Below are 13,536 nucleotides of genomic sequence, written 5' to 3'. Positions count from 1 at the left end.
AAAGAGGGATGAGAGAAATTTATCAAAGGAAAATGCAGAAGCATAGAGACAGTGGTTCAGGAAGCCTCCAAGCCACAGCCTCTGGGAAAATATAAGAAATTATCACTATATGCTTACCCTACTCTGTCTCCTGAGCATTCACTCTTCCCTGCTGCTGGAGACACAATACCAAGCTAGAATCACTGCTGCAGATGACAGCTGCTCTCATGGAGGCAGAAGTAAGATGCACAAGTTGAGAGATGGGAACCCCCTGCATTCACTTTGCCATCGTGAGCGTTGCTTTGCCACTTGCAATCCACAGGGCTAAGAAACAGTTATGGTCAGCAAACCTCTTATTTAGAATCTAATCAAAATAAGCATGAAAAGTTGTTCCCCCTGATGTTAGAACATGGTTAGTTTTCCTAAGCAAGAAAAGTACTTTATAGCAAAGACCAGAAACTCAAGATGCCCCAGTGATGATGCACTCAGGACTGGTTTTTAATTGGGTTTTGCTGTGTGTGGGTTTGGGGTTTTTTTTTTTTAGAACTAAATGGAAGAGACAACTGCCAACAACAGATGAATACAAAATTCCATTTGGAAACTAAAAATCAGACCTTCTCATATTGAAAAGTCCTCAGGGAGAAGGTGAGTGGCAGCATTAAAGTCCTTCAAAACAGGAAAAGCTTTTTCAAGAGGTTGAATACAAAACCTTCAAAGACTCTCCGAGCCACCCCTCCTGAGCAAAGAGGAGCTGATTGCCTGGCAAAGGTGGTTCCCCTGGCAGGGAGAGGTGACGCCAAGGCTATAGGAAATGAAGCAAGGCTACAGATCATTCCGATGGTGATTAGAGACCATTCCTATAGTGATTAGAGACCATTCCTAGGGTGATGCTTCACCTGAAAAACCAGCTGGGCTGCCAGCGGTATCCTGTTTGCGCAGTTAGCCAAACACCTTAATGAGGGGCTAAAGCATTTCCAGCAATGACTTCACAAATGACAGGTGTTTTAACACATGCTTAGTGCAAAGATGACCCCAAGAGCAAAGGACAAAGGGCCAGGGGACCATCCCGTGTCCTGGATGGGAAGAATTCAAGGTAAGGCTCTTTCCTGCCTCTGCAAAGATATAAGGAAGCAAGGTACCTCTTTCTCCTCTGCATTATGGTGCCACATGCTCTGATCTCAAAGCTCACTGGTGCTGACCTCGTATCTACAGTGAGCACTGGCAGAGGTTGCGACCATTGTAACACAAAAAAGCTCTGCTGGGCAGGCATGGAAGCAGGCACAAGGCTCCCTGATGCAGAGGGTGGTCATGATCCCAGAGCTAACTCTGCATGCCAGACTGCATTCCTCCTGCACCAGTACTGGCCACAAAAAGTGCTTCTCTCTGCACAACACAGTCCTCAGTACAAGGCAATGCCCACGAGCCACAGAATCTCACAGCAATCCACTGATGTTGACCTCAGTCCCCAGCTTTAAACCCTGCATTTTGATTACCCTGAAAGCAGTTTTTGATTTGGAGGGTAAAGCAATGGAGGCACTACTAGTTTATTTCAGGACCAGCTCCTGGATTTCAAACACTGGTTTTCTATGTTAGAGTTGAAAGGACCGTGTGGAGCCTGCAATCGCTGCTGGAACACCAGAGAAGCCTGCAGCTGGTTCCTTGGGTGGTGAGCCTGCTTTGCAGGCGATGCTGCACGCATACTCCCTGAGCAAGGGTGCCAACTGCTTTACTGCACCAGCAGTGAAGCAATGATTCATGTGTCTACTGGGAGCAGAAGAAACAAAGGCTGTACATGTCAAGCTGGAAGATGGGAAGAAACAATGCAAAAAAGAGCCCAGCCTGCACAAGCAGAGGGAAACACTTCTCTCATCATCTGCACAACCTGTGGTTTGTGTTGGTAAGACTCAAGATGTCTTCAGAACCTGAAGAGCAAACCAGGGATAAGCCTCTACATCTCCCAGCATACACTTAAATCTGCAAATATTTTCCAAATGTTTCTGCTGAAAGGGTCTTTCTCCCAGTAGGCAAAATCAGCATCTGCTGAGTGGTGACCATTTAACATTCAACCTGCTGCCAATCTACATTCCACAGAGAGACCCGCAGGAGAGACATGGAGCTGTGCCACTTCTAATAACTGTGTGACTGGCACCATGTCAATGCTTTAATGTAGAAAGCTACCCTCTGTCACTAAGCAGATCTCTCCTTTCTTTTGGCTAATGGCTTTCACACCCATTGGCAACAATGTCAAGACTGAAGGGGTATGAGCCTGCAGAGCCATCTGAGATCTGCTTGGCAAAGCTGACTCCAAAAATACTGAGATAGGGACTGGGAAGAAGGAAACTATTGTGGTTAATAATTCTGTTCTCATTGCTTTGCCTTTCATCTTTGTTTAGTGTCCTGTTCATGTACCACGGTCCCTTCCTACCACAGCAATGGTCACTTCAGTGGTGCCTGTGATGTCCTTTGCTTGCTGTGAGCATAACCTCTGCAGCAACCATCAGATCCAGGATAAGGTCCCTCCTGGCTTCAGGGGAAATTTATGCTAGGGACATTAACTGCAAGGGCACAAGGCTCAGGCATTTTCCTTTTTAATCTCAGCCAGGTTTAGAGAATGATCGTAACAGTAAAGTACTTTGGCAGCTGGCATCTCACCTACAAGTGTGTTTGTGCCCATCAGCTCACAGCAAAGGTGGTGGTGGGGTGTGGACTCACACACATTCACTGGGGAGGGGGAAATCTGAGTAGATACAGCCTGTGGCCTTTGGTCCTCAGTCAGAACAGGTAAGATATTTTTCTGTATCAGTAAGGCGATGTTGAAGTAAGGGCATGACCCATACTTGGTGCAGGAGGCAGAGAAAGGGTTCATGTTTGGTTGAACTCAATCAAAAGGATTCTATAGAATAGAATAAACCAGGTTGGAAGAGACCCTCAAGATCATCGTGTCCAACCTATCATCCAACACCACCTAATCAACTAAACCATGCAACCAAGCACCCTATCAAGTCTCCTCCTGAACACCTCCAGTGATGGTGACTCCACCACCTCCTTGGGCAGTCCATTCCAATGGGCAATCACTCTCTGTGTAAAACTTCCTCCTAACCTCCAGCCTAAACCTCCCCTGATGCAGCCTGAGACTGTGTCCTCTTGTTCTGGTGCTGGTTGCCTGGGAGAAGAGCCCAACCTCTGCCTGTCTACAACCTCCCTTCAGGTAGTTGTAGAGAGCAATAAGGTCACCCCTGAGTCTCCTCCAGGCTAAGCAACCCTCAGCCTCTCCTCATAAGGCTTGTGTTCCAAGCCCCTCACCAACTTCATTGCCCTTCTCTGGACTCGTTCCAGCAAGTCAACATCTTTCCTAACCTGAGGAGCCCAGAACTGGACACAGGACTCGAGGTGCGGCCTAACCAGTGCAGTGTACAGGGGCAGAATGACCTCCCTGCTTCTGCTGGCCACACTATTTCTGATGCAGGCCAGGATGCCATTGGCCCTCCTGGTTGCCTGGGCACACTGCAGGCTCATGTTCAGCCTACCATCGACCAGCACCCCCAGGTCCCTCTCAGCCTGACTGCTCTCCAGCCACTCTGACCCCAGCTTGTAACTCTGCATGGGGTTGTTGTGGCCAATGTGCAGAACCCGGCACTTGGATGTGTTAAATCTCATGCCGTTCGACTCTGCCCATCTGTCCAGCCTGTCGAGGTCCCTCTGCAGAGCCTCTCTACCCTCCAGCAGATAACTCCTGCCCCCAGCTTGGTGTCATCTGCAAATTTACTGATGATGGACTCAATGCCCTCATCCAGATCATCAATAAAGATGTTAAAGAGCATGGGGCCCAGCATTGATCCTTGAGGCACACCACTAGTGACTGGCCACCAGCTGGATGTGGCACCATTCACCACCACTCTCTAGGCTCAGCCCTCCAGCCAGTTCCTAACCCATCGCAGTGTGCCATGGGCTGATTCACTTTTAAGTGTCTACACAACACCTCCAACACAAGGCCTGTGCAGAGAATGAAGCAGCTCATATCTTGCTGTGAAATCCAAATGAGCAGGACTGAAAAGGAAAAAGAAACAAGCAGTGATAGACAGGCAAGCAGGTCTGGCATTTCCTTGCTTCTTTTTATCCTACACAGACACAATCCTTTTAGAGTCAGGCAGGAAAACAGAAAAGCCAGGCAAATAAAACAAAGCCAGCAGGCCACCAATCTTAGCAATCTTCGACACAGCCATAATTTCCACTTCATTTTTAGCTAATGGTGGAAATCAGTCTTTGGATAGTTGATAAAAATCAACCTGTCTCTGCTGGGTTAGTACCATGATCTGTGGCCCAGCAACTACTTCTAGTACAATTGATTTTCCTTTTTGGCAACCAATAGGCCAGTCAATAATAATGTTGTTTGAGAAGGATTGAGTCATGAGGGAGATGAACCCTCCCTGCCATTTATTATGTTTGTATTGTCTTCATTTGAAAAGATTTTGTCTTTTTTTTTTTCCCCCCCCAATGAGGACGTGAGTGAAGGTATTACAAGGGGACAGCCATTCCACCTCCCCATCTCCAGAAGCCCTCTGACTCACAAGTGTGTTAGCATGCAAATAGAGAGGAGGGAAGTGGCTGGGCTGTCTGCTAGAGGTGTGTGACATGGAACTGGGAAAAAAAGACAAGCTGGGGAGGCAAACAGACTCTGCCTGCTACTCTAGATGCCTTCTAGCAAGGAACAAAATCCAGCTAATTGAAAATGAGATGCTAACAGGCATGACTTCAGGCAGCTCTACACCACTGCATGGATTGGTACAAGATACAACATTGGCACCAAAGAGCAACCAACTCTGTGTGCAGTCAGCAGAGACACCTGTATCTGATCTTCTGTTATCTTTATATGATGAATGATATTTAGTCAAGACTTAGTTCCCTTAATCACAGAATCACCAAGGTTGGAAGAGACCTCAAAGATCATCAGGTCCAAGCTGTCACCACAGACCCCATGACTAAACCATGGCACCAAGTGCCACATCCAATTCCCTCTTGAACACCTCCAGGAATGGTGACTCCACCACCTCCTTGGGCAGCACATTCCAATGGCTAACAACTCTCTCAGTGAAGAACTTTCTCCTCACCTCGAGCCTAAACTTCCCCTGGTGCAGCTTGAGACTGTGTCCCCTTGTTCTGGTGCTGGTTGCTTGAGAGAAGAGACCAACTCCCTCCTGGCTACAACCACCCTTCAGGTAGACCTCTTTATTGAAATTACTGGTGTATATGAATGAGTAAAACAAAATCCACATATACTAGCAACAGATTTCCTAACCTGATGGTTTTCAGGTTTGGTTCTCAAGTTGCCTTCTCAAACCCCTGAGGGTCCATGGATGGCCATTGAGAACTTGCTGACAAGAGGTTTAAAGTTCCAGTACAGTGACCTGCACCTTTACTAGGAAAGTGAAAAGACCTTCAACCAGCCAAGCTACCACACAGAGGAGTTCAGCCACAGTAAGGAGACCCAGCCACCACCTGTGGATGATACTGGAGGGGTCATCAATCCTATTCCTACCTAACCAGGGGGCCACCAGGCCCCCCGGCCTTTGTCCCCACTCCCATCACCCAGTGTGCACCATGGGGACTCACCAGTGATGAGAAGAGGATCCCTCAGCCCAGATGGGCTCAGCTTAGGGCTTCTGACTTTCCTGGGAGAGTTTAAAAGGGGAGTGGGTGGGGAGGGAGAAGTGGCCACACCTGGGGTGGGAGGAGACTCCAACAGAACTCAGGTGCTCTGGATTTGAGGGGAAAAAGGGGCAGGTGAAGGACCTTTAGGGTGTCAGGTAATGATAGGACTAGGGGGAATGGAAAGAAAAATAGAAATGGGTAGATTCAGATTGGATGTTAGGAAGAAATTCTTCACCATGAGGGTGGTGAAACACTGGAATGGTTTGCCCAGGGAGGTGGTAGAAGCCTCATCCCTGGGAGTTTTTAAAGCCAGGCTGGATGTGGCTCTGGGCAACCTGATCTAGTGCGAGGTGTCCCTGCCCATGGCAGGGGGGTTGGAACTGGATGAGCCTTGAGGTCCCTTCCAACCCCAACAATTCTATGTTTCTAAAACAGTTTTGCAGTTTAGGCTGGATGTTAGGAAGAAATTCTTCACAGAAAGAGTGATTGGCCATTGGAATGGGCTGCCCAGGGAGGTGGTAGAGTCACTGTCCCTAGAAGTGTTTAAAATAAGACTGGATGAGGCACTTAGTGCTGTGGTTTAGTTGATTAGATGGTGTTGGGTGATAGGTTGGACTTGATGATCTTGAAGTTTTTTTCCAATCTGGTTAATTCTGTGATTCTGTGTGATTCTGTTCCTTGTGTAGGATGAGCAATCACATGGGGCCTTTGCATCTGAGCACAGAATCCTCCTTTTCAAGCTGCCTTCTCTCACAGGAGGAGGTGACCAGACTTAGACTCTGCCCCAAAAGCACTTTTCCATCTCATAGCATTGAAGCAGTACATTGTGTCTAAACTTCCCATGAAGACACTAAAGGAGCTCCTCTGAGAGCTGGCTGAGCAGCACGTCACATCCAGGAGCAGAGCTGAGTTCTGCTGTCTCCTCTGCACTGGCACCGAGGACAAATCAAGTCTCTGCCCAGGCCAGCCTACTGCTCCTGGCAGGGCAAACACCAAGGATGCCATGGCACAGCCACAGAGGAGCACAAACGTGGGGTGTGATTCTGCACATCTTGCACCCAGCACCTCCCTTGGCCCCTGAAAACCTCGTTTCCAAAGCCAGAGAAAACCTTGCAGGGAAAAACTGTCCCTGCAGGAAGAGCTGCTCATCCTTTGTTACTCATCCTCTGCAAAAAAAAGTTACTGATATCTTCATACATTTTAAAGCTAGAAATGGATTATAATAATTTATTTTAATATATAATAATGTATATAATAATGCATTATTGTGTTATTACAATCATGTTGCTGAGCTCCTGCATAACTGAACGTGAGTACAGTCCCCATCCTTTCACTTTTTGACTCGGCTGAAAGACGACAACATTTTGAGTGAACAGTTCCCGTGTTCAGAATGAGCCCCAAGCTCTGAATATTTCCAGCAGAGCTCCAAAATACCACACTGCCACCCACTTGGAAATGGCCTCTGGCTCTGCAGATTTGGGTAATTCAATTACACAAATGCCCCTTTTTAACACAGCAGAGAAGCCCCTCGACTTTCTGTATCCCTTTGCCCATGGCAATCACCACCTCTTTTCAAATGTGCTATTAGAGCTAATTATGAACAATCAGGGAACTCAATGGCTGCAGCTTTTCAGTGACATCAGTGAACCATCCTTTTGAAAGTGCAGTACCACTATTTAAAACAAAAAAGCACAGGACCACTGCAGTCCAGGAACCTGTGGTTATTCCCAGAATTAAAGCTGTTTTGAGCACGAAATGAGCAGAGCCAGGTGACCTCTCCCGCTGCTCCTGGTTATCAGCAAAGAGCAGTTAAGTTGCGTCTTGCAGAGCCTCCTGATCCAGCGACGCCAAGAACTTTGACAACAGATGACTAAGACAAGGCATCAAAAGTGACTAAGGCATATCTACAGGCACAGTGAAGCAGGATGACTTGCTCCAGGTCAGCACCATCCCTGCCTGTTTAGGGCAGTTAAATCCTTTAACATGATCCAAGAGAGCCAAGATGGAAGAGCCTTTATTAAAGAGGTAATGGAAGGGAGCATAAATCTGTCACGGTGTTTGACTAACTTTTTAGAAGCATACTAAAACACAGGCAATTTAAAAAAACCCAATAAATTGGTCTATACCATCTCTTCCCTTCACCACCTGCTCACAACCCTCACAATCCCCAATTCATCCTTCATCTTTTCTCCTGCCTGCAGGCAGGTACTGCTGCAAAACTGAACAAGAGAGAAAAGCACCTGAGCAGTGGATAGAGATCCCAGAGGCTGCTTGCAAGCCCAGCTCTGGCAGAGGTGCTGCCTGTGAAGGGAACCTCCACCAAGAGCACATCACTCTGAAATAACAGCACTGATGATTCAAGTCACCAGAGATTGCCTCACACTTAAGCCACCCTTCTTTACAGCCAACCCATTCACTGATGGTGTGTTTGGAAATCACAGAATAGTCAGGTTGTGTAGTAGTTTGGGCTGGGTGCCCTCTGCTACAGGGGTGTTTCCTGTGTCCAGAAGTCCAGCCCAGTGGGTGGACACAGGAAATTAGGTATTTCCTACCATAATTCTCTGCACCACTATAAAATCCAGCGCGGGGTCTGGCACTTCCTCTTTCCTTCCTCTCCGCCACCCGGTAACTGGGGGAGATGTCTCCTGGCATGGGCCTGGCTAGGCCCAAGGCCACAGGGGGATGGGCAGTCTCAGATCTGGCCAGCTGAGACTAGCTTAGCAGTGGGGAGGGAAAGAAGGAGCCCTGGGGTCTTGGGTGCACCCTCAGGTGGGGATGGGATGTTTCTGGGTCTGCTTTGGGGTTTCTCTCGTCACTGTGCTTCTGGCTTTCGTACACACTCACTACTTTCCATTTAAACTTTCCATCACTTTTGCAATCCGTTTGTCTGAGTCATTATTTCTGCCTGTGGTGGGGTGGGGGTCTGCCCCAACCCATTACAGGTTGGAAGAGACCCCAAGGATTATTAAATTCCAACCCCCCTGCCATGGGCAGGGACACCCTCCACTAGATCAGGTTGCCCAGAGCCACATCCAGCCTGGCCTTAAAAACATCCAGGGAAGGGGCTTCCACCACCTCCCTGGGCAACCTGTCTAAGAGCAGGTGCTGTGGTGTCTGTGGCCTGCTAGGAACCCAGAGTTTCCCCACCCCGCCTCTCTACATTTTTGTGGCTGCTCTTAAAATTCCTTCTGCTCTTGCTTTGGAAGTGAATTCTTACAGGGTAAAGATCAAAATTTTTTTAAAAAATAAAATATATATATATATATATATTAAAAAAAAAAGAAATAAACATTAGGTCACAAGTCTTGAAATGCTACTGCAATTCATATATAGCTGAGAATAAAATGTGTCTGCTTTCTCTGGGAACACACCTACGTGTGAACAGAGACCTTTATAAAAACTGCTCCTTTATTACCTTGGTGGGGAGGGAAAAAAAAAAATATTCAAGGATTGATTTTCTTTTTATGGCTATTATTAACCTTCTGTTACTGGCCAAAAATAATCTGGTTAGAAAATGTGCAATACATCAAAAATAAAAAGAGAGAAGAAGAATTTAACAGAAAATTAATGTCCAGGGGCGAAAAAAAAAATAATAAGATGACTCTCCCTTCAGTCTTTTCTTCTAAGAGTCAGATTTTATCTCCAAAGCATTGCAGAGAAGTGATTTTTCAGAGTGCTGCAGCAGAACAGTGTCCCAGATGAACCGCTCCTGGGCTGCCAGGGCAAATCGGATGGGCAGGTGTCTGATCCCACTTCTCACTGGTTTCAAGACAAAGCTGTTCCCACGTGCACCTGGAACATCACTCATCAGCCCTGACTGAAATGTGATGGTCTCATCTGATGGTGGGGCACAGAAAGCTCCCCATTTGTCTCTCCTGCCCCTCTTCTGTGAAAGGAAAAACTCCTATAAAATCCATCGCAACTGAAATCTCTGAGGTGTAAGCATGAAGATGGGTGTCCCATCAGCTGCTGAGCAGCCAAGCTTCCTAATACCCATTCCACCAGCAATTATGCCTAGGATAAGGCAAGAAAGACTTTTTCACAACAATTTCATCCATGTGTAAATACCAATGCAGCTGTTAGTAGCCAGTGAACACTACAGGTTTGCTGACAAGCCTTCAGACTCTAACTGTGCTTAGGGACTACACCTTACAAATTCCTGAGGCATTTATTTCAAGGCTGCTTAAGAGCTCACCAGTAAGAGCTAGCAAATTTGTCAGCAGAGGTGTATCTGTGTCCAAACTGGGCAGGAGTGCAAAGCCAAGAAGTGTCAGGCTGGTAAAGAGCAGTCAATCATAATTTGACAGAAATATGTTGGACAATTATTTCCGAACACGAATGCATTTACCCCGGTCAGCCTTGAATTACAGCAAGCTGACAAAACCAGGAGCATTGACTCCTGAGCACAGGCAAGACTCAAGCTGGCTGGCTGAAATGAACCACTTGCAAAGCAGCTGCTAAACCCATGCAGTTCAGAGCCTGGTTTATTAAGGTACCCTAAAAACTGCTGCTAGTTAAGATTTGGCCAAAACAAGGGCTAAAGGAAATGCTTTATGTCCTGTTAAGTCACTACAAGAAAGACACTGAAGTGCTGGAGAGGGTCCAGAGAATGGCAACAAAGCTGGTGAAGGGTTTGGAGAACAGGTCTTGTGAGGAGTGGCTAAGGGAACTGATTTGTTTAGTCTGGAAAAGAAGAAGGCTGAGGGAAGACCTTTTTTCTCACTACAACTACCTGAAAGGAAGTTGTAGTGAGCGGGGTGTTGGTCTCTTCTTCCAAGTAAAAAGTGTTAGGACAAAAGGAAATGGACTCAAGTTGTGCCAGGGAAGGTTTAGGTTGGGTATTAGAAGAAACTTCTTCACCGAAAGGGTTCTCAAACACTAGAACAAGCTCCCCAGAGAGGTGGTTGAATCCCCATTCCTGGAGATGTTTAAAAGACACAGAGATGTGGTGTTGAGTGATATGATTAGAATGGAATGGAATGGAATGGAATGGAATGGAATGGAATGGAATGGAATGGAATGGAATGGAATGGAATGGAATGGAATGGAATGGAATGGAATGGAATGGAATGGAATAGAATAGAATAGAATAGAATAGAATAGAATAGAATAGAATAGAATAGAATAGAATAGAATAGAATAGAACAGAATAGAATAGACCAGGTTGGAAGAGACCTTGAAGATCATCGTGTCCAACCTATCATCCAACACCACCTAATCAACTAAACCATGCAAGCAAGCATCCTGTCAAGCCTCGCCCTGAACACCCCCAGCGACGGCGACCCCACCACCTCCTTGGGCAGCCCATTCCAATGGGCAATCACTCTCTCTGTGTAAAACTTCCTCCTAACCTCCAGCCTAAACCTCCCCTTCCACAGCCTGAGACTGTGTCCTCTTGTTCTGGTACTGGTTGCCTGGGAGAAGAGACCAACCTCTGCCTGACTACAACCCCCCTTCAGGTAGTTGTAGAGAGCAATAAGGTCACCTCTGAGTCTCCTCTTCTCCACTGCAGGAGGAAGGTTCTGCAAGAACTGAAGAAGGGCCCTTATGATGATGTATTTCATCCAGCCAAATTCTGCTGCTTTTCCAAATCTTTTGGATTTTTCGCCTCTGTGATAAGTGCTCTGAGAGAACTTGGAGCTTTTGAAGGATTCAGTTTCATATTAAACATTTAGTCAGGGGACTATGTAGCAACACATCAATCAAATTCAACTTTTCACTCCTTTCTTACCTGGCTGTTAATATCAGCAGCGTGCTGTAACAGTACTGAAACCAGCTCCTTGTGTCCTCTGTCGCAAGCCCAGTGGAGCAGAGCCCGGCCCTGCAACAGACAGGAGAAAATTAATAAAGCCTGGCCCAAAAATCCCCCCAGAGAATCACTGTCTTAAGTATCAAGCACTAATAACAAAATTAATACAGACCCTGAACACCCACCCTAATATCAGTTTGTAACATACTCCTTCTCCCAATGTGGACGTACAGAATAATGCTAGAAGTGTTGAAATGTTGCATTTGTCATTCATTTAGCACCAAACCAGCAATCCAGCAAAAAAAAATGCAGAGAAGAAAAGCAGCAAAGCATGGAAAGCAGGAGCCATGCCATGATTTGTTTTCCACCGTAGATATGGAATATTCACACCTCTGACTTTTCTGGGAGCAAAGGCTTACACAGTAAAGGGTAAGACTTTCAATGCTGCCTAAGTCACCCAGATGTTAAGTCCCCAGAAGCTCATTCCTCTGGCAGGTTGAAAACACTGAACACACAGGCCCTGTCTCTGCTGCCACAGAAGATTAGAATTGGGTGTCTGGGCAGGCAGCACCCATGACTGTCCCCTTTCAGCGTTGCAGTATGGGCTGCTGCATCCATGCCTCCAGCCTGACCAAAATCTCTGTGGTTTTCTTCCCATCCCCTTTCTTCAACTCTGCACACACTGGGCTCCACAGCTCAAGACAGATAAGGAACTATTGGACAGAGTCCAGTGTAGGGATATGAAGATGATCAGAGACTGGAGCATCTCTCTGAGGATAGGCTGAGAGACCTGGGGCTGTTTAGCCTCAAGAAAACAGAGAAGGTATTTGATCAATGTGTATCAGTATCTAAAGGGCAGGTGTCAAGACAATGGGGACAGACTCTTCTCAGTGCCCAGTGATCACAGTATCACAGTATCACTAAGGTTGGAAGAGACCTCAAAGATCATCGAGTCCAAGCTGTCACCACAGACCTCATGACTAGATGGGCCAAGGTGCAACAGGCACAAACTGGAACACAGGAAGTTCCACCTGAACATTAGGAAAAAACTTTCCTGTGAGGGTGCTGGAGCACTGGAGCAGGCTGCCCAGAGAGGTTGTGGAGTCTCTTTCTGTGGAGGGATTGCAAACCCACCTGGACATTGTAATCCTGAGCAGTCTGATCTGGGTGACTCGACTCTAGCAGGGAGGTTGGACTAGATGATCTCCAGTGGTCCTTTTCAAGCCCTATCATTCTATGATTCTGAAGTGCCTCTACATGTCTCTGCCACCATGGAAGGGGATGCAATAAAAGTTCAGATCCTTCTGCCTGTCAAGGATGTGGAATGTGGTGTAGGGAAGTTAAGCCAAATTTTTGGGGCTGGCTTCACAGGTGCTCTTCTGGTTCTGGGCCACAAACAGCCAAGCCTGTGAAAGGCAACACTTGTACCTCACAGCAGAGCTGTGACAGATTCACACACTTTAACAGCCCTGTGGTGAGCCTGGAGTACTTACCCTTTTATGATGCATAAACACACTCAAAGCAGTAACAGAGCCTTTTGAGACGCAGCTCTAAGACAATCTCTATGACCTATAAAAGGTTTTGCTTGTTGGCAACTCCACAGAGAAAAGTAGCTCAAGGTGGTTGGAGATGGAAGGTTTTGGTCTGTGTTTACTACTTACAGACAGTAAACTAGACTTAATGCTAGTCTATCCTGATTTAGGACTGCATGTGGGACAGCTGCAGGGGATTCCTTGGAAATCACCCTGCAGATACCCAAGAAACCATCTCCCAAGCTGTGGCACTGTCAGGCTGATCTGCATTTTCCAGCAGTCACAGACCTTCACAGACATGAAGTCAGTTAGATAAACCCACACCTGGTTATAAGCCTCTTGACAAAGCAGTGAAGAACAAGGTGAGCAACTAATTTATCTGTTAACAGCAACTGCAAGATACATTTCCTGACCATGGTGCCAAAACAGCAGAAGGGGCAGAAGACACTTGCAACCAAAGCTCATGTTGCTTCTGCAGGATATTCTTGGACAGGGCAGCAGGGGCAGAACTGGTTTTGAGTAAGGAAATGTGATGTCAGGCTCAAAGCATTAAGCTTTTTAACACACTTTTTGACCCAGCAAGTAATTAATTTTTGTAACACATAATTTTAATGTTACACTAATTAA

General features: G+C 46.6%; 1 protein-coding gene across 1 annotated transcript in view; it reads right to left on the bottom strand.

The window, feature by feature from the left end:
* Nucleotides 1-13,536, bottom strand: part of ACBD6 (acyl-CoA binding domain containing 6) — a 102,189-nt gene that overhangs the window by 39,979 nt on the left and 48,674 nt on the right. Inside the window, exon 6 of the mRNA XM_054165459.1 lies at nucleotides 11,360-11,449. Coding sequence (XP_054021434.1) covers nucleotides 11,360-11,449 — 90 coding nt within the window. The remainder of the gene's footprint in view (nucleotides 1-11,359; nucleotides 11,450-13,536) is intronic.

This window comes from Dryobates pubescens, chromosome 11 (genome assembly GCF_014839835.1).
Source record: "Dryobates pubescens isolate bDryPub1 chromosome 11, bDryPub1.pri, whole genome shotgun sequence".
Classification (NCBI taxonomy): domain Eukaryota; kingdom Metazoa; phylum Chordata; class Aves; order Piciformes; family Picidae; genus Dryobates; species Dryobates pubescens.
This window is presented reverse-complemented; position numbering and strand designations above follow the sequence as displayed.